This window comes from Bos indicus, chromosome 17 (genome assembly GCF_029378745.1).
Source record: "Bos indicus isolate NIAB-ARS_2022 breed Sahiwal x Tharparkar chromosome 17, NIAB-ARS_B.indTharparkar_mat_pri_1.0, whole genome shotgun sequence".
NCBI classification, from domain to species: domain Eukaryota; kingdom Metazoa; phylum Chordata; class Mammalia; order Artiodactyla; family Bovidae; genus Bos; species Bos indicus.
Window position 1 is genome coordinate 71071258 of NC_091776.1, and position 20482 is coordinate 71091739.

At 57.0% G+C, this 20482-nt stretch overlaps 1 protein-coding gene and 1 gene segment (V, D, J or C); both read left to right on the plus strand.

The window, feature by feature from the left end:
• The window catches only part of LOC109571160 (immunoglobulin lambda-1 light chain-like), a 230055-nt gene extending 210350 nt beyond the window's left edge, over positions 1 to 19705 (plus strand). For all 6 annotated transcript variants that reach the window (XM_070769908.1, XM_070769907.1, XM_070769909.1 and 3 more), the window contains exons 3-4: positions 17887 to 17924; positions 19226 to 19705. In XM_070769908.1, coding sequence (XP_070626009.1) covers positions 17887 to 17924; positions 19226 to 19545 — 358 coding nt within the window. In that variant the 3' untranslated portion in view covers positions 19546 to 19705. The remainder of the gene's footprint in view (positions 1 to 17886; positions 17925 to 19225) is intronic.
• LOC109571157 (immunoglobulin lambda constant 1-like) lies at positions 2663 to 13390 on the plus strand. The segment is given in 2 exon segments: positions 2663 to 2720; positions 12914 to 13390. Coding segments are annotated over 2 exon segments (378 nt in total).
• Positions 19706 to 20482: the final 777 nt, after the last annotated feature.

A 20482-nucleotide genomic window follows, 5' to 3' on the forward strand; every position in this document is an offset into this window, starting at 1 on the left:
GAGCGGTGACCCAGAGCAGGACACTGTCTGCGGCGCAGGCTCCTGGGGGGCAGGCTTGCCCTCCCACACACCCCGTCCCCCCGGGAAGGGGCAAGGGCCTTGAAAGGGGCAGGGGATGCCTCTGGGGTTGGAGGCTGAGGATTGGGGACAAATGAGGAGGGTTCCAGGTGAGACTGAGCCTCACACGGCAGGCTTGGGGCCTAGTGGGGAGCGGGGCCTCCCACAGCAGGACTGTAGGCATCTGAAGCCAGGTCAGGGGTGGACTTACTTCTGGGGGGGATCTTCAGGGACCAGGTGCCATTTTCCTGTATGGTGGGGGTGTGAGAGGTGGTCAAGAGAGCCAGGTCAGTGGAAAAGGACACCACCGGGGATAAAGAGGCCATCCAGTGACGGCCACATGGAGACAGTCCATTGGAATTCAGGAGGAGAGTCAGACCTATGAACCCAGCTCTTGCCAGGCTTAGAGTGTGGCCAGAGCGCTCCCAGAAGCTCGGGCTCTCGGAGGAGTCAGCACCCCCGATCCCTGCCCAGGGCACCCTCCCCCGATCACCTACTGGCTAACCTGAGCGCACCTGCAGCTGGACACAGGAGCTCAAGGCCTGGGGCAAGGGGCCATCCACTCAGAGCTACAGCCCCACTGGCTCTGTCGCCCTCAGGACCTCTGATGGGCTGTCGCCTCGCAGCCCATCAGTGCCTCCAGCTTCAGCCTCTAGCAGACAGCCGGGTCAGCCCAGGGACATAGTTCACATGGACAGAGGACTCCGCGGCCTCCCTGCGGCAGAGGAGAGAACCCCACTCCCAGGTCTTCATCCCTGGTACCCCAACATTCCTGCAGCAGTACAGGATTTTCCCTTTTCATCACACCCTCCTTAGCATTCACTCTTCCTAGACATTTGGATGATGGCCATTCTGACCATTTGGAGGTGTGCTCACTGTAGCTTTGACTTGCATTTCTCTAATACTTAGGGATGTTGAGCATCTTTCCATGTGCCTCTTGGTTACTTGTGTTTTGCGTGCTGTTTGACTTGGTGTATTTTGTGTTCTTTCCAAGAGGCTTGGAAAGCCTTGAGCCTTTGATTGGTGGGTGTGTCTAGGGCCTGGTGGGTCCTTCAGTCTCTCCCAAATCGCTCTGGCTTTTTCTAGCTAGAAGAGGTTGCAAAAGTGCGCTTGCTGCTGCTGGACACCCCAGGGTAGGGGTGCAGCCCCCGGCCCCTCCACCTCAAGCTGCATCTGGGAAGTTCTCACTGCTCTACGTGCCTGCAAAGTGGTTCTAGCTAGAAAGGGCTGGCAGGGTTCTGGGGGATATTTTGGCCAGAGGCAATCCTAGGACAGTTGGCCATTTCCCTCCACAGTGCCCTTTCGGGATCATAGGTCATTTAGCCAAGTTATCTTCCTTGGAAGCTCCAATCCCAGGTCCCTCAGGTGGGATGGGAAGCCAGGGACAATTCTAGTTCTGTCCTTCTTGCTCTAGTGAAGCAGTAAGTGAAAGAAAGGGAAGTCACTCAGCCCCATCTGACTCTTTGCAACTCCATGGACTATAGCCTCCCAGGCTCCCCTACCCATGGGATTTTCCAGGCAAAGCTACGGGAGTGGGTCGCCATTTCCTTCTCCAGAAGTGAAAGCAGTAATTGCTCCACAAAGGGAGGCCCGTCACACGCTCTTCACGTCTCCAGGAGTGGTTTCGGGTCTTATTTCTGCCCTTTAGTGGAGCACTTTTACAAAATAATGAGTGGTCTCTGCCATCTTCTCAAGGCGAACAGTCCGTCGTATCACGGGGAAGTCTAGGGTACATGCAGGCGATGTTTGAATCCGCCCTGGTTATATCCTCTTGGTGCTGGAGTTCCCACCTTTGTCCAGGGCAGCCTCCGCTGGTGGCCCCAGGTCCTCCTGCTCAGGCACAGGAGACTCACAACTTCCTGCGTTCTGTGGGGACCGTGTGTTCCAGGCCCATCTGGTGCCTGGCCCGACTCAGGCCTGGGATGGCCCATGTAGCCCAGCAGCCTGATTCTCTTTAAAGAGCTGCTGTCTCAGGACCACGGTAGAGTGTTGCTCACATCTCTGTTCTGAATGCACCCAAACGTCAGATGAGACCCTGAAGCCAGGACACTGTCCAGTCCTCCCTGCAGACGGAGGCCGGGCTTGGACGACAACCAGCCCAAGCCTCACTAGAGATGCTCGTTTGAAGCCGGGAGAACCCCGGGGAACTGGGATGAGCCCCTGGAGCCCCAGTTAGGGTCAGATGGAAGACGTTTGGTGCAAATCCATTCGACCCATGTCCGTGGGGGGATGGGGATGCCCCTGCCCTCACCCTGTGCTCTCACCACGGGGTCAGGCTGCTGCCAACTCCACAGACAAAAGAAGCGGCTTTCTCCTCTGGGGCACTTCACTCTTGGGGCTGTGAAGGACCCCGCCCACCCTATTATTCCATTCCCACCCCTGGCCGCCTGGTAGGAAGACGGCATCCAACACGCAACCTGCTTAGGGAACCTGCCTTCCAAGGCTCCTGCTGCTTGGCACGGGGTCCCCTGTCCTGTCATCTGCTAAAGGGGAGGGTGCTGAAGCCCTGCTGCGAGCAGACGCCAGGCTGGGGCGGTGACCCACGTCCTCCAGCGCAGCTGCAGGTGGGGCTGGGGGCAGACTGGGCCTCCCAGGAGAGGTTTTTATGCCAGCCTGTTTCACTGTGGTATTTTTCGGCGGCGGGACCAGGGTGACCGTCCTGGGTGAGTCTCCTCCTCCCTTCTCTCCCTCTTCTTTCCCCAAGATTTAGACACTTTTCTGTCACTTTGCTCTTTTCTGTGCCCAGTGTCAGCCTGTGGTCAACCCTTCAACCAAGAAGCACCTCTGTGGCCCTGACCTCTTCCCTTCCCCTGACCCCAGACTTTCCTACTTGTCACTGAGGTCCCACCAAAGCCTCCACTCTGACCCCAGACGCAGGGGAATGAGCAGGCTTGCCTACTGACTTGTCTGTCTGGCTCCCAGACCTTGCTCTCCTCTGTCCCCCCAACCCCCCAGTCTGGGCTCTATGCTGACCCAACTTTGTCTCTGAGGGTCACTTGAGGTCCCCATCTCATGGCGAAGAGGGAACTGGACTACAGATGAGGGACCATGGGGAGACATCAGCGGGATGCAGGACCCTCAGGGCTGGGGACCGAAGTCAGAGGGCCAGGAAAGGCTGGGGATCTTGGGTCTAGCAATCTGGGTCGGGAACTCAGCAGAGGTGGAGGGGCTCTCCAAGGCCTCCATGGGGCTGCCATGGAGGCAACCCATCCCCAGGGACCAGGGAGCTCTGAGTGCCAGGGGAGCGGTGACCCAGCACTGGATATTGTCAGCGGCGCAGGCTCCTGGGCGGCAGTCCTTCGCCCCCTTTGAAAGGAGAAAGGCCAGTGAGAGACAGGGGATGGCTCTGGGAGGATCAGGGAAAAGCCAAAAGGGTCCCAGGAGGCAGCAGTGGGCCCGAGGCAGGATTATGGGGGAAGGAGACCCTGAGGCCGTAGTCTCAGGGGCAGAGGTTGATCTTCCTATTTCCTCAGGGGACCTGGAGGGGAGAGCAGTTACCAGGTGAGGGGTCCATGGTTGGCCCGTCACCAAGCAACCACGGAGAGTTTGAGGATGCAGCACAGAAGTCCTAATGTCCAATGTTCACGCACATTATCTAAGTCAGGTGACGTCGCTCAGTCGTGTCCGACTCTGTGCGACCCCACAGACAGCAGCCTACTAGGCTCCCCCGTCCCTGGGATTCTCCAGGAAGAACACTGGAGTGGGTTGCCATTTCCTTCTCCATTAACTAAGTAAAGACACTGATACGGTCTGCAGCAGAGAAACAGGTCAATATCACATGACCTAGCAATCAGCCAATCACACTCACTCTCCCTTGCCCTCAGGGCACCCTGTCACTCTCTCTGAGATGGTTCTGGTCCTGCTCACTAATGCCGAGGGCTGGGGTGAGGCTGAGGCACTGGGAAGCTCAGTGTCCATTCTGATAGGCTTGGGTCAGGGTAGCTCAGACCACCCTCGTGGGGGGGCTGGACCTCCATCCCAGTGCGTGGGCATCTGAGGTCATGTTGGGGAGGGAATTGTTGATGGTGGATTCAAGATGGAGCTGGTGCCCTCACCCTGTATGAGGTGGGGACAAAGGAGTGTTGGGTCCGGGGCAGAAGGCATCGTCTGGGCCCACAGAGGGGGTCCCGGTGAACGTCCCAAGGAGAGAGCGTCCATGACAATTCAGGAAGAGAGTCAGGCTGGGTCAGCCCAGCTCAGGGCAGGCTGAGTGTGACCTCAGAGCTCCAGAGGTCAGGCCTCCTGAAGGGTCAGCGCCCCCAGATCCCTGCCCAGGGGGCCCCTCTTCCGTCTCCATGGCCCCTCATGGCTCAGTCCTGCGTCCCCAGGCCTCTTGGGCCCTCTGGCTCGCCAGGGACAGGTTGCTGCCTTGACCACAGCCGACGGGGGACAAGGACAGCCCAGGACACGACCTGCAATCACAGGGGACTCTGGGGACACAGAGGGCAGAGGACAGGGGCCCCCGGGAGCCTCATCCCAGACATTCCACCCAACACAGACTGGACTGCAGATAGAAACTTCCGGGTCCTGTCCCAGGGCATCTGGGACTCCATTCACAAAGCTGAGTGTGGAGGCTCCAGTGGAGCGGGGGCCACCCAACTCTCATCACATTGGCCCACTGGGCACAATGCCACCACCCCGTCCCTTGCTGCTTTGCCGAGAGCAGTACCCCATTTACTTTCTTGTAAGTTTTTATTGTAGAAAACTTTGAACACAAAAAAATAAGGGTGCAGGTGAATGAAAGACGGCCCCATTTGCTCATCAGCCAATTCCCCAAAATCTTCCATTTACTGATGATACAACCACACAATAATTCCTCTCTTAGGTCACCTTTTGAAGCAAATTCGATATCAGAAACTGTTCCTCTGAAATATTGTGATTGTGTCCTGAGGTACAAGGACCTCAAAGAGAGCTACAACGTATTATCAAACCTGAACAGAAATCGTGAGTAAATCGTTACTATCAAATGAGAGTTCTCAGCCAACGCCTCACATGGTCAACTGTGAAATGAATTCGTCATGTTTTCGGTGGTCTTTGATTTTGTGTTTTTTCTTGATGTTTACATGAGGACTGAGCAAGGTTTGACACCATGGTTGGTGGACGTGGCTTAGTCTCTGGCTTCTCCTGGCCAGAAGGGGGTCTCAGGAGATCAGCTGCTATCTGGACCCCCCAGGGTTGGGGTGTAGCCCCCCATATCCTCTGCTGTACCTGAGCAGTTCTGTCTGCTTCATGGGCCTGCAAAGCGATTCTGGCTCCACAGGGTTAACAAGTTCAGGATGGATTTGGCAAAATTGCTTTCCAGGGCAGTTACCTACTCTCCATCAATGGCCCCAGGCGGGGAGACCACCTTGAGAGGCGTGAGCACTGACGCTCAGTGACCCTGTCCGTCCAGGAGAAGGAATGCGTAGCAGCGACATTTCAGATCTGGCCTCTTTCCCTTGGGGGCTCCCATGTTTCTGAACGTTCGTGTGTTTCGTATCCAGCAAAACAGAAGTTCTGTTATGACCCAAATCTTCCTGGGGTCACCACCTTCCCGCACGATGCTCTGGAGTCTGCCGTCATCCCGTGGCGAACAATCCAGGACATAAACGAATCTGGGAGTGTGAACGCACTGCCGGCTCTTTTCTGAGGATAGTATTTGGGCTCCAAAAGATGGATATGTGTCCCCTGGGAGCCTCTGCAGGGGGCCCCTGGGTCCCATGCGGTGGACCCTTGAGGCTGCATATTCTGGGTGACGACGTAAATAACTCTTGCCGTGCATTTGCGTTCCAATAACCGGAACTGGCCAGGGTCTGGGTTTCCTTTCTTGGCAGCGGGGTTGGGTCCAGGGAGGACATGTGGCTCCTGCCTCGCTGTGAACAAGGCAGGGCAGGAATCCGCCCCCACACACATGTCCCAGCGTGAGACCAGATCTGGGGGTGACAGGGATGCCCCAAACCAGGAAGCCAGGCGGTCATCTCCTATGGGACCAGCCCGCCCCGACTCAGGACAGTCCCACACTAGGGTATCCCCAAGGAAACCCTTGACGTGATGCTCCGGCACCTAGAAAGATTCCAACAGCTCCGAACGGTGGTCACCTGCCTCAACCTGGAAGGGGCTAGTGGTGTGGCGGGCAGGGGACACCCTCTGCCCTCACCTCGTGGTCTCGCCAAGGAGGGAGGGGGGTCTGAACACACAAAGAAGAGGCGTCCATTTCCAAGGAAGCTCATAGACCCAAATATGCCCCCCACACACTCAGTAAATCTCAGGAGACAGCACCCAGGCACCGCAGGTCGGACACCACCTTCCTCTGGGAGACCTGCTTGCAGGGTACCCACCGCTGTCCTCTCAGGGTCATCCTGTCATCTGCTCCAGGGAGGGTGCTGAAGCCCCTCTGTGAGCAGACACAGGCTGGGGCAGTGACCCACGTCTCTAGCGCAGCTGCAGGTGGGGCTGGGGCCTCCCAGGAGGGGTTTTTGTGCCAGCCTGTGTCACTGTGTGAGATTTTCGGCCAAGGGACCAGGCTGACCGTCCTGGGTGAGTCTCCTCCTCCCTTCTCTCCCTCTTCTTTCCCCAAGATTTAGACACTTTTCTGTCACTTTGCTCTTTTCTGTGACCGGTGTCAGCCTGTGGTCAAGCCTTCACCCAGGACACAACTCTGGGGCCCTACCCTTCCCTTCCCCTGACCCCAGACTTGTCCTACTTGGCACTGAGGTCCCACCAGAGCCTCCCCTCTGACCCCAGAGGCAGGGGAATGAGCAGGCTGACCTACTGACTTGTCTGTCTGGCTCCCGGACCTCATTCTCCTCTGTCCCCCCAACCCCCTGTCTGGTCTCTATGCTGACCCAGCTTTGTCTCTGAGGGTCACTTGAGGTCCCCATCTCATGGCGAAGAGGGAACTGGACTACAGATGAGGGACCATGGGGAGACGTCAGAGGGACACAGAACCCTCATGGCTGCGGACCAAAGTCAGAGGGCCAGGACGGTCTGGGGACCTTGGGTCTAGGGAGCCAGGTAGGGAATTGGCAGAGGTAGAGGAGCTCCCCCAGGTTTCCATGGGGCTGCCGTGCAGATCCTGGGGCTGCTAGGGACCCAGGGAAAGTGCAAGGGGAAGACGGAGGAGGAGAAGGTGCTGAACTCAGAACTGGGGAAGGAAATAGGAGGTCAGGACACAGGGGACGAGGACTCCTGAGTCTGCAGGACACACTCCTCAGAAGCAGGAGTCCCTGAGGAAGCAGAGAGACAGGTACCAGGGTAGGAAACCTCCAGACCCAAGAAGAATCAGAGAGGAACCTGAGCTCAGATCTGCGGATGGGGGGACCGAGGACAGGCAGACAGGCTCCCCCTCGACCCAGCACAGAGGCTCCAAGGGACACAGACTTGGAGACCAAAGGACGCCTTCGGGCAAAGGCTCGAACAGACATGTCAGCTCAAAATATACCTGGACTGACTCACAGGAGGCCAGGGAGGCCACATCATCCACTCAGGGGACAGACAGACAGACTGCCAGCCCCAGGCAGACCCCCGTCAACCATCAGACGGGCAGGCAAGGAGAGTGAGGGTCAGGTGTCTGTGTGGGAAACCAAGAACCAGGGGGTCTCAGGACAGCGCTGGCAGGGGTCCAGGCTCAGGCTTTCCCAGGAAGATGGGGAGGTGCCTGAGAAAGCCCCACCCACCTTCCCTGGCACAGGCCCTCTGGCTCACAGTGGTGCCTGGACTCGGGGTCCTGCTGGGCTCTCAAAGGATCCTGTGTCCCCCTGTGACACAGACTCAGGGGCTCTCATGACGGGCACCAGACCTCTGATTGAGTGATATTCTTCCCCTCGCCCACTTTGCAGGTCAGCCCAAGTCCCCACCCTTGGTCACCCTGTTCCCGCCCTCCACAGAGGAGCTCAGCGCCAACAAGGCCACCCTGGTGTGTCTCATCAGCGACTTCTACCCGGGTAGCGTGACCGTGGTCTGGAAGGCAGACGGCAGCACCATCACCTGCTGCAGAGGAGTGATGTCCCCCCGCCCCAGGTCGTCATCCCTGGTACCCCGACCCAAAATCACAGACGAGGAGGTGAGAGAAGCCAGGGTCGCGGTGTTCCATGGCTGCTGCCTGATCCCATTTCCATGAGGGGAAAACTAAGACCTCAAAGGAGAAGGGGACCACCCAGGTCGCCCTCATCTTGATGGCCCTGCTGGGCACAATGCCTCCATGTCCCCCACCCAGAGTTGTGCCCGCCCAAATCTAACTCCCCTGTATTGTCATACGTTTTCATCATGAAGAACCGAGGACATGACATGAGAAGGCAGAGGAATAATATGCCCCGGTTCTTGTCGCCTGGATCGCAGGTCATCAATTCAGGGATGCTGCCAACTCCTGCCCACAACAGAATCCCTCCTCCCCAGTGGGGGCCTCGGCCGCCCATCCCCCACCACGTCATCTCACCTGAAAACATGTCGCTCGTGGCCTGGAAAGAAAGAACCTAAGCTGTAACTAAATTATCATGAGCAAACCCAAACAGAAATCGTCCATAATTCCTGAAGACCGGAAAACACCTTCTCATGACGTGACTCACAATTGTCATAGAATATTTACTTGGTTGTGTTTTGTTCTCATTCACTTTTTTTTTAATGTCTCTTTCTTTCCAGTAATTTTTCATGTTAATAGTGATCAGTTTTTAAACTCTTCCTTTATTTTATCGTATTCATTTTTGGTGTTGCTGGCTCTTCACTGCTTCCCAAGTTTTTCTCTGGTTGCAGTGAGCACGGCCTGCTCTGTCCTTGCAGTGTGCAGGCTGCTCGTTCCAGTGGCTCCTCCTGTTGCAGAGCTCAGGCTCTGGAGCCCAGGCTCAACCGCTGTGCTGTGAGGACTGAGGCCCTCCGATGCCCGTGGGACCTTCTCAGACCAGGGAAGATCAAACCCATGTCTCCTGCACCGGCAGGCGGATTCTTAACCACTGGACCACTGAGAAAACCCAGTGTTCACTCATTTTTATTGAGCTACGGTTGACTTACAGAGTTGGATTAGTTTCTGCTGCACAACAGAGTGAATCAGATATATATATATATACACGCACGTGCACCCCCACTTTGTAGATTCCTTTTCCATCCAGGTCATCACAGAGGACTGACTCGCCTCCTCTGTGCTGTATGGTAGCTTCTCATGAGTCGTCTGCTTTATACACAGACCTTACAAGAGCAGCGTGTGTATGTCAATCTCGATCTTCCAGTTTATCTCTCCCTTTCCGTCCCCCTTGGCAACCAGAATTTTGTTTCCTACATCTGTGACTTCATTTCTGTTTTGTAAATCAGTCCCTCTGACCATCTTCTTAGATTCCACATTTAGCCGTATCGAGAGCTGCTTGTCCTTCGCTGTCTGACTTCACTCAGGATGACAAGCTCCAGGTCCATCCACGGCTCTGCACATGGCATTGCTTCATGCTTCTTCACGGGTGATCATATTCCCTAGCATGTATGTACCACATCTTCTGTATCCAGTCATCTGTCGGACATTTAAGCTGTTTCCACGCCCCAGCTATTGTAAACAGTGCTGCAATGAACGCTGGAGTTCACGTGTCTCTTTGAATGGTGGTTTTCTCGGGGTGTATGCCCAGTGCTGGGATTGCTGGATCACATCCGGTACGTTAAGCAGCCTTGATGCTCTTCTCCCTCGGGCCTGCACCAGCTGACGTTCCTGCAAGCAATACAAGAGTGCTCCCTTTTCGTCACAGCCTCTCCAGCATTCACTCTTCCTAGACATTTGGATGATGGCCATTCTGACCATTTGGAAGTGTGCTCACTGTAGCTTTGATTTGCATTTCTCTAATAATTAGGGATGTTGAGCATCTTTCCATGTGCCTCTTGGTTACTTGTGTTTTGCGTGCTGTTTGACTTGGTGTATTTTGTGTTCTTTCCAAGAGGCTTGGAAAGCCTTGAGCCTTTGATTGGTGGGTGTGTCTAGGGCCTGGTGGGTCCTTCAGTCTCTCCCAAATCGCTCTGGCTTTTCCTAGCTAGAAGAGGCTGCAAGAGTGCGCTTGCTGATGCAGGACTCCCCCAGGGTAGGGGTGCAGCCCCCGGCCCCTCCACCTCAAGCTGTATCTGGGAAGTTCTCACTGCTCTACGTGCCTGCAAAGTGGTTCTAGCTAGAAAGGGCTGTCAGGGTTCTGGGGGATATTTTGGCCAGAGGCAATCCTAGGACAGTTGGCCATTTCCCTCCACAGTGCCCTTTCAGGATCATAGGTCATTTAGCCAAGTTATCTTCCGTGGAAGCTCCAATCCCAGGTCCCTCAGGTGGGATGGGAAGCCAGGGGCAATTGTAGTTCCGTCCTCCTTGCTCTAGTGAAGCAGTAAGTGAAAGAAAGGGAAATCGCTCAGTCCTGTCTGACTCCTTGCGACTCCATGGACTGTAGCCTCCCAGGCTCCCCTACCCATGGGGTTTTCCGGGCAAAGCTACGGGAGTGGGTCGCCATTTCCTTCTCCAGAAGTGAAAGCAGTAATTGCTCCACAAAGGGAGGCCCTTCAGACGCTCTTCACGTCTCCAGGAGTGGTTTCGGGTCTTATTTCTGCCCTTTAGTGGAGCACTTTTACAAAATAATGAGTGGTCTCTGCCACCTTCTGAAGGAGAACAGTCCGTCGTGTCGTGGGGAAGTCTAGGGTACATGCAGGTGATGTTTGAATCCGCCCTGGTTATACCCTCTTGGTGCTGGAGTTCCCACCTTTGTCCAGGGCAGCCTCTGCTCATGGCCCCAGGTCTTACCGCTCAGGCACAGGAGACCTCACAACTTATTGCATTCTGTGGGGACCGTGTGTTCCAGGCTGATCTGGTGCCTGGTCCGACTCAGGCCTGGGATGGCCCATGTAGCCCAGCAGCCTGATTCTCTTTAAAGCGATGCTGTCTGTCTCAGGACCACAGTGAGGGGCTTGCTCACATCTCTGTTCTGAATGCATCCAAACGTCAGATGAGACCCTGAGGCCTGGACACTGTCCAGTCCTCCCTGCAGACGGAGGCCGGACTTGGGGCAACCAGCCCAAGCCCCGCTAGAGATGCCCGTTTGAAGCCGGGAGAACCCCGAGGAACTGGGGCTGAGCCCCTGGAGCCCCAGTTAGGGTCAGATGCAAGACGGTCACGGCAAATCCATTCCACCCGGGTCCGTGGGGGGATGGGGACACCCCTGCCCTCAGCCTGTGCTCTCACCCCGAAGTCAGGCTGCTGCCAACTCCACAGACAAAAGAAGCGGCTTCCTCTCCGGGGCACTTCGCTCTTCGGGCGGTGAAGGCCCCCTCCCCCACCTATTATTCCATTCCCACCCCTTGCCGCCTGGTGGGAAGACAGTATCCAACACGCAACCTGCTTAGGGAACCTACCTTCCAAGACTCCTGCTGCTTAGCACGGGTGCCCTGTCCTGTCATCTGCTAAAGGAGAGGGTGCTGAAGCCCCTCTGTGAGCAGATGGCAGCCTGGGGCAGTGACCCACGTCCTCCAGCGCAGCTGCAGGTGGGACTGGGGCGGGCCTCCCAGGGAGGGGTTTTTGTGCCAGCCTGTGTCACTGTGTGATCTTTTCGGCGGCGGGACCAGAGTGACCGTCCTGGGTGAGTCTCCCTCCTCCCTTCTCTCCCTCTTCTTTCCCCGAGGTTTAGACACTTTTCTGTCACTCTGCTCTTTTCTGTGCCCAGTGTCAGCCTGTGGTCAAGCCTTCACCCAGGACCCACCTCTGGGGCCCTGACCTCTTCCCTTTCCCTGATCCCAGGCTTCTCCTACTTGGCACTGAGGTCCCACCAGAGCCTCCCCTCTGACCCCAGAGGCAGGGGAATGAGCAGGCTGACCTAAGGACTTGTCTGTCTGGCTCCCGATCCTCGCTCTCCTCTGTGCCCCCAACCCCCAATCTGGGCTCTATGCTGACCCAGCTTTGTCTCTGAGGGTCACTTGGGTTCCCCATCTCATGGGGAAGAGGGAACTGGACTGCAGATGAGGAAACATGGGGAGACATCAGAGGGACACAGAACCCTCAGGGCTGGGGACCGAAGTCATAGGGCCAGGACACTCTGGGAACTTGGGTCTAGGGATCCGGGTCAGGGACTCGGCAGAGGTGGAAGGGCTCCCAAGGCCTCCATGGGGCGGACCTGCAGATCCTGGGCCGGCCAAGGACCCAGGGAAAGTGCAAGAGGGAAGACGGGGGAGGAGAAGGTGCTGAACTCAGAACTGGGGAAAGAGATAGGAGGTCAGGATGCAGGGGACGCGGATGCCTGAGTCTGCAGGACACACTCCTCAGAAGCAGGAGTCCCTGAAGAAGCAGAGAGACAGGTACCAGGGCAGGAAGCCTCCAGACCCAAGAAGAATCAGAGAGGAACCTGAATCAGATCTGCAGATGGGGGGACCGAGGACAGGCAGACAGGCTCCCCCTCGACCAGCACAGAGGCTCCAAGGGACACAGACTTGGAGACCAAAGGACGCCTTCGGGCAAAGGCTCGAACAGACATGTCAGCTCAAAATATACCTGGACTGACTCACAGGAGGCCAGGGAGGCCACATCATCCACTCAGGGGACAGACAGACAGACTGCCAGCCCCAGGCAGACCCCGTCAACCATCAGACGGGAAGGCAAGGAGAGTGAGGGTCAGGTGTCTGTGTGGGAAACCAAGAGCCAGGGGGTCTCAGGACAGCGCTGGCAGGGGTCCAGGCTCAGGCTTTCCCAGGAAGATGGGGAGGTGCCTGAGAAAACCCCACCCACCTTCCCTGGCACAGGCCCTCTGGCTCACAGTGGTGCCTGGACTCGGGGTCCTGCTGGGCTCTCAAAGGATCCTGTGTCCCCCTGTGACACAGACTCAGGGGCTCCCATGACGGGCACCAGACCTCTGATTGAGTGATCTTCTTCCCCTCGCCCACTTTGCAGGTCAGCCCAAGTCCCCACCCTCGGTCACCCTGTTCCCGCCCTCCAAGGAGGAGCTCAGCGCCAACAAGGCCACCCTGGTGTGTCTCATCAGCGACTTCTACCCGGGTAGCGTGACCGTGGTCTGGAAGGCAGACGGCAGCACCATCACCCGCAACGTGGAGACCACCCGGGCCTCCAAACAGAGCAACAGCAAGTACGCGGCCAGCAGCTACCTGAGCCTGACGAACAGCGACTGGAAATCGAAAGGCAGTTACAGCTGCGAGGTCACGCACGAGGGGATCACCGTGACGAAGACAGTGAAGACCTCAGCGTGTTCTTAGGGCCCTGGACCCCCACCCTCGGGGGCCCTCTGGCCAACGCCCCCTCCCCCAGCTCTCCATGGACCCCTGAGCCCCCGCCCAGGTCGCCTCACACCAGGGGCCTCTCTTCCCTCCCTGTTCCTGCTTCTCCTGAATAAAGACCTTCTCATTTATCAGCCGACATGTCTGAAGTCCTTTCTGGGTCTGGCCGAGTGTCGGGGTTAAGGGTCAGTTCCTTAGGGAAGGGACAGGTATGACCTGAGAGTCCATCCACTTGTCATCACCGCAACCCATCCCCAGGGACCAGGGAGCTCTGAGAGCCAGGGGAGCGGTGACCCAGAGACGGACATTGTCAGCGGCACAGGCTCGGGGGGGCAGGCTTGCCCTCCCACACACCCCATCCCCCCAGGAAGGGACAAGGGCCTTGAAAGGCGCAGGGGATGTCTCTGGGGTTGGGGGCTGAGATTGGGAAAAAATGAGGAGGGTTCCAGGTGAAACTGAGCCTCACACGGCAGGCTTGGGGCCTAGTGGGGAGCGGGGCCTTCCCGCAGGAATAATAATCCCCCAGGTTCTTGTTGCCTGGATCGCAGGTCATCAATTCAGGAGGACTGTAGACATCTGAAGCCAGGCCAGGGGTGGACTTAGCTCTGGGGGGCATCTGCAGGAAACGGGTGCCATCTTCCTGTATGGTGGAGGCGGGGGGAGGTGGTCAGGGGAGCCGGGTCAGCAGAAAAGGACACCATCGGGGATAAAGAGGCCATCCAGTGACTGCCGCATAAATAGAGTCCATTGGAATTCAGGAGGAGAGTCAGACCGACGAACCCAGCTCTTGCCAGGCTTAGAGTGTGGGCAGAGTGCTCCCAGAAGGTCGGGCTCTCGGACGACTCAGCACCCCCGATCCCTGCCCAGGGTGCCTCCCCCATCGCCTACTGGCTCACCTGAGCACACCTGCAGCTGGACACACGGGCTCAGGGCCCGGGGCGAGGGGCCATCTGCTCAGAGCTGCAGCCCCACTGGCTCTGTCGTCCTCAGGACCCCAGCCTCGCAGCCCGCCTGTGCCTCCAGCTTTAGCCTCCAGCAGACAGCCGCGTCAGCCCAGGGACAAAGTCCACATGGACAGAGGACTCTGCGGCCTCCCTGCGGCAGAGGAGTCCTCCACCCAGGTCATCATCCCTGGTACCCTGACCCAGAATCACAGACGAGGAGGTGAGAGAAGCCAGGGTGGCGGTGTTCCATGGCTGCTGCCTGATCCCATTTCCATGAGGGGAAAACTAAGACCCCAAGGGAGAAGGGGACCACCCAGGTCGCCCTCATCTTGATGGCCCTGCTGGGCACAATGCCACCATGTCCCCCACCCAGAGTTGTGCCCGCCCAAATCTAACTCCCCTGTATTGTCATACGTTTTCATCATGAAGAACCGAGGACATGACATGAGAAGGCAGAGGAATAATATCCCCCGGTTCTTGTCGCCTGGATCGCAGGTCATCAATTCAGGGATGCTGCCAACTCCTGCCCACAACAGAATCCCTCCTCCCCAGTGGAGGCCTCGCCACCCATCCCCCACCACGTCATCTCACCTGAAAACATGTCGCTCGTGGCCTGGAAAGAAAGAACCTAAACTGTAACTAAATTATCATGAACAAACCCAAACAGAAATCATCCATAATTCCTGAAGACCGGAAAACAGCTGCTCATGACGTGACTCACAATTGTCATAGAATATTTACTTGGTTGTGTTTTGTTCTCATTCACTTTTTTTTAATGTCTCTTTCTTTCCGGTAATTTTTCATGTTAATAGTGATCAGTTTTTAAACTCTTCCTTTATTTTATCGTATTCATTTTTGGTGTTGCTGGCTCTTCACTGCTTCCCAAGTTTTTCTCTGGTTGCAGTGAGCACGGCCTGCTCTGTCCTTGCAGTGTGCAGGCTGCTCGTTCCAGTGGCTCCTCCTGTTGCAGAGCTCAGGCTCTGGAGCCCAGGCTCAACCGCTGTGCTGTGAGGACTGAGGCCCTCCGATGCCCGTGGGACCATCTCAGATCAGGGAAGATCAAACCCACGTCTCCTGCACCGGCAGGCGGATTCTTAACCACTGGACCACTGAGAAAACCCAGTGTTCACTCATTTTTATTGAGCTACGGTTGACTTACAGAGTTGGATTAGTTTCTGCTGCACAACAAAGTGAATCAGATATGTGTATATATACACGCACGTGCACCCCCACTTTGTAGATTCCTTTTCCATCCAGGTCATCACAGAGGACTGCCTCGCCTCCTCTGTGCTGTATGGTAGCTTCTCATGAGTCGTCTGCTTTATACACAGACCTTACAAGAGCAGCATGTGTATGTCAATCTCGATCTTCCAGTTTATCCTCCCCTTCTGGCCCCCTTGGCAACCAGAATTTTGTTTCCTACATCTGTGACTTCATTTCTGTTTTGTAAATCAGTCCCTCTGACCATCTTCTTAGATTCCACATTTAGCCGTATTGAGAGCTGCTTGTCCTTCGCTATCTGACTTCACTCAGGATGACAAGCTCCAGGTCCATCCGTGTCTCTGCACATGGCATTGCTTCATGCTTCTTCACGGGTGATCATATTCCCTAGCATGTATGTACCACATCTTCTGTATCCAGTCATCTGTCGGACATTTAAGCTGTTTCCACGCCCCAGCTATTGTAAACAGTGCTACAATGAACGCTGGAGTTCACGTGTCTCTTTGAATGGTGGTTTTCTCGGGGTGGGATTGCTGGATCACATCCGGTACGTTAAGCAGCCTTCATGCTCTTCTCCCTGGGGCCTGCACCAGTTGACATTCCTGCAAGCAATACAAGAGTGCTCCCTTTTCGTCACAGCCTCTCCAGCATTCACTCTTCCTAGACATTTGGATGATGGCCATTCTGACCATTTGGAGGTGTGCTCACTGTAGCTTTGATTTGCATTTCTCTAATAATTAGGGATTTTGAGCATCTTTCCATGTGCCTCTTGGTTACTTGTGTTTTGGGTGCTGTTTGACTTGGTGTATTTTGTGTTCTTTCCGAGAGGCTTGGAAAGCCTTGAGCCTTTGATTGGTGGGTGTGTCTAGGGCCTGGTGGGTCCTTCAGTCTCTCCCAAATGGCTCTGGCTTTTTCTAGCTAGAAGAGGCTGCAAGAGTGCGCTTGCTGATGCAGGACTCCCCCAGGGTAGGGGTGCAGCCCCCGGCCCCTCCACCTCAAGCTGTATCTGGGAAGTGCTCACTGCTCTACGTGCCTGCAAAGTAGTTCTAGCTAGAAAGGGCTGGCAGGGTTCTGGGGGATATTTTGGCCAGAGGCAATCCTAGGACAGTTGGCCATTTCCCTCCACAGTGCCCTTTCAGGATCATAGGTCATTTAGCCAAGTTATCTTCTTTGGACACTCCAATCCCAGGACCCTCAGGTGGGATGGGAAGCCAGGGGCAATTGTAGTTCCGTCCTTCTTGCTCTAGTGAAGCAGTAAGTGAAAGAAAGGGAAGTCACTCAGTCCCATCTGACTCCTTGCGACTCCATGGACTGTAGCCTCCCAGGCTCCCCTACCCATGGGGTTTTCCGGGCAAAGCTACGGGAGTGGGTCGCCATTTCCTTCTCCAGAAGTGAAAGCAGTAATTGCTCCACAAAGGGAGGCCCTTCAGACGCTCTTCACGTCTCCAGGAGTGGTTTCGGGTCTTATTTCTGCCCTTTATGGGAGCACTTTTACAAAATAATGAGTGGTCTCTGCCATCTTCTGAAGGAGAACAGTCCGTCGTGTCGCGGGGAAGTCTAGGGTACATGCAGGCGATGTTTGAATCGCCCTGGTTATACCCTCTTGGTGCTGGAGTTCCCACCTTTGTCCAGGGCAGCCTCCGCTGGTGGCCCCAGGTCCTCCTGCTCAGGCACAGGAGACTCACAACTTCCTGCGTTCTGTGGGGACCGTGTGTTCCAGGCCCATCTGGTGCCTGGCCCGACTCAGGCCTGGGATGGCCCATGTAGCCCAGCAGCCTGATTCTCTTTAAAGAGATGCTGTCTCGGGACCACAGCGAGGGGCTTGCTCACATCTCTGTTCTGAATAAGATGCTCCTAGATGCATCCAAACGTCAGATGAGACCCTGAGGCCAGGACACTGTCCAGTGCTCCCTGCAGACGGAGGCCGGGCTTGGACGGCAACCAGCCCAAGCCCCGCTAGAGATGCCCATTTGAAGCCGGGAGAACCCCGGGGAACCGGAGATGAGCCTCTGGAGCCCTAGTTAGGGTCAGATGGAAGACGGTCATGGCAAATCCATTCAACTCGTGTCTATGGGGGAATTGGGACGCCCCTGCCCTCAGCCTGTGTTCTCACCAGGGAGTCAGGCTGCTGCCAACTCCACAGACAAAAGAAGCGGCTTCCTCTCGGGGCACTTCGCTCTTCGGGCGGTGAAGGCCCCCTCCCCCCCTATTATTCCATTCCCAGCCCTTGCCGCCTGGTGGGAAGACAGTATCCAACACGCAACCTGCTTAGGGAACCTGCCTTCCAAGGCTCCTGCTGCTTAGCACGGGTGCCCTGTCCTGTCATCTGCTAAAGGGGAGGGTGCTGAAGCCCCTCTGTGAGCAGACGCCAGCCTGGGGCGGTGACCCACGTCCTCCAGCGCAGCTGCAGGTGGGGCTGGGGCGGGCCTCCCAGGGAGGGGTTTTTGTGCCAGCCTGTGTCACTGTGTGCTGTTTTCGGCAGCGGGACCACACTGACCGTCCTGGGTGAGTCTCCCTCCTCCCTTCTCTCCCTCTTCTTTCCCCGAGGTTTGGACACTTTTCTGTCACTCTGCTCTTTTTTGTGCCCAGTGTCAGCCTGTGGTCAAGCCTTCACCCAGAACTCACCTCTGGGGCCCTCCCCTCTTCCCGTCCCCTCACCCCAGGCTTGTACTACTTGGCACTGAGGTCCCACCAGAGCCTCCCCTCTGACCCCAGAGGCAGGGGAATGAGCGGGCTGACCTACAGACTTGTCTGTCTGGCTCCGGGACCTCACTCTCTGCTGTCCCATCAACCCCCAGTCTGGGTTCTATGCCACCCAGCTTTGTCTCTGATGGTCACTTGAGGCCCCCATCTCATGGCAAAGAGGGAACTGGATTGCAGATGAGGGACCGTGGGCAGACATCAGAGGGACACAGAACCCTCAGGGCTGGGGACCGAAGTCATAGGGCCAGGACACTCTGGGAACTTGGGTCTAGGGATCCGGGTCAGGGACTCGGCAGAGGTGGAAGGGCTCCCAAGGCCTCCATGGGGCGGACCTGCAGATCCTGGGCCGGCCAAGGACCCAGGGAAAGTGCAAGAGGGAAGACGGGGGAGGAGAAGGTGCTGAACTCAGAACTGGGGAAAGAGATAGGAGGTCAGGATGCAGGGGACGCGGATGCCTGAGTCTGCAGGACACACTCCTCAGAAGCAGGAGTCCCTGAAGAAGCAGAGAGACAGGTACCAGGGCAGGAAGCCTCCAGACCCAAGAAGAATCAGAGAGGAACCTGAATCAGATCTGCAGATGGGGGGACCGAGGACAGGCAGACAGGCTCCCCCTCGACCCAGCACAGAGGCTCCAAGGGACACAGACTTGGAGACCAACGGACGCCTTCGGGCAAAGGCTCGAACAGACATGTCAGCTCAAAATATACCTGGACTGACTCACAGGAGGCCAGGGAGGCCACATCATCCACTCAGGGGACAGACAGACAGACTGCCAGCCCCAGGCAGACCCCGTCAACCATCAGACGGGCAGGCAAGGAGAGTGAGGGTCAGGTGTCTGTGTGGGAAACCAAGAGCCAGGGGGTCTCAGGACAGCGCTGGCAGGGGTCCAGGCTCAGGCTTTCCCAGGAAGATGGGGAGGTGCCTGAGAAAACCCCACCCACCTTCCCTGGCACAGGCCCTCTGGCTCACAGTGGTGCCTGGACTCGGGGTCCTGCTGGGCTCTCAAAGGATCCTGTGTCCCCCTGTGACACAGACTCAGGGGCTCCCATGACGGGCACCAGACCTCTGATTGAGTGATCTTCTTCCCCTCGCCCACTTTGCAGGTCAGCCCAAGTCCGCACCCTCGGTCACCCTGTTCCCGCCCTCCAAGGAGGAGCTCAGCGCCAACAAGGCCACCCTGGTGTGTCTCATCAGCGACTTCTACCCGGGTAGCGTGACCGTGGTCTGGAAGGCAGACAGCAGCACCATCACCCGCAACGTGGAGACCACCCGGGCCTCCAAACAGAGCAACAGCAAGTACGCGGCCAGCAGCTACCTGAGCCTGACAGACAGCGAGTGGAAATCGAAAGGCAGTTACAGCTGCGAGGTCACGCACGACGGGAGCACCGTGACGAAGACAGTGAAGCCCTCAGAGTGTTCTTAGGGCCCTGGACCCCCACCCTCGGAGGCCATCTGGCCCACACCCCCTCCCCCAGCTCTCCATGGACCCCTGAGCCCCCACCCAGGTCGCCTCACACCAGGGGCCTCTCCTCCCTCCCTGTTCCTGCTTCTCCTGAATAAAGACCTTCTCATTTATCAGCCGACATGTCTGAAGTGCTTTCTGGGTCTGGCCGAGTGTTGGGATTAGGGGTCAGTTCCTTACGGAAGGGACAGGTGTGACCTGAGAGTCCATCCACTTGTCATCACCGCAACCCATCCCCAGGGACCAGGGAGCTCTGAGATCCAGGGGAGCGGTGACCCAGAGCAGGACATTGTCAGAGGCGCAGGCTCCTGGGGGGCAGACTTACCGTCCCACAAACCCTGTTCCCCCGGGAAGGGAAAAGGGCCCATGAAAGGGGCAGGGGATGCCTCGGGGGTTGGGGGCTGAGACTGGGAAAAAATGAGGAGGGTTCCAGGTGAGACTGAGCCTCACACAGCAGGCTTGGGGCCCTAGTGGGGAGCGGGGCCTTCCCACAGCAGGACTGTAGGCATCTGAAGCCAGGTTAGGGGTGGACTTAGTTCTGGGGGGCATCTGCAGGGACCAGGTGCCATCTTCCTGTACGGTGGAGGCGGGGGGAGGTGGTCAGGAGAGCCAGGTCAGCAGAAAAGGACACCATCAGGGATAAAGAGGCCATCAGTGACTGCCGCATGGAGAGAGTCCATTGGACTTCAGGAGGAGAGTCAGACCGATGAACCCAGCTCTTGCCAGGCTTAGAGTGTGGGCACAGTGCTCCTAGAAGGCCGGGCTCTCGGAGGAGTCGCACCCCCGATCCCTGCCCAGGGCGCCTCCCCCATAACCTACTGGCTCACCTGAGCACACCTGCAGCTGGACACACGGGCTTAGGGCCCGGGGCGAGGGGCCATCTGCTCAGAGCTGCAGC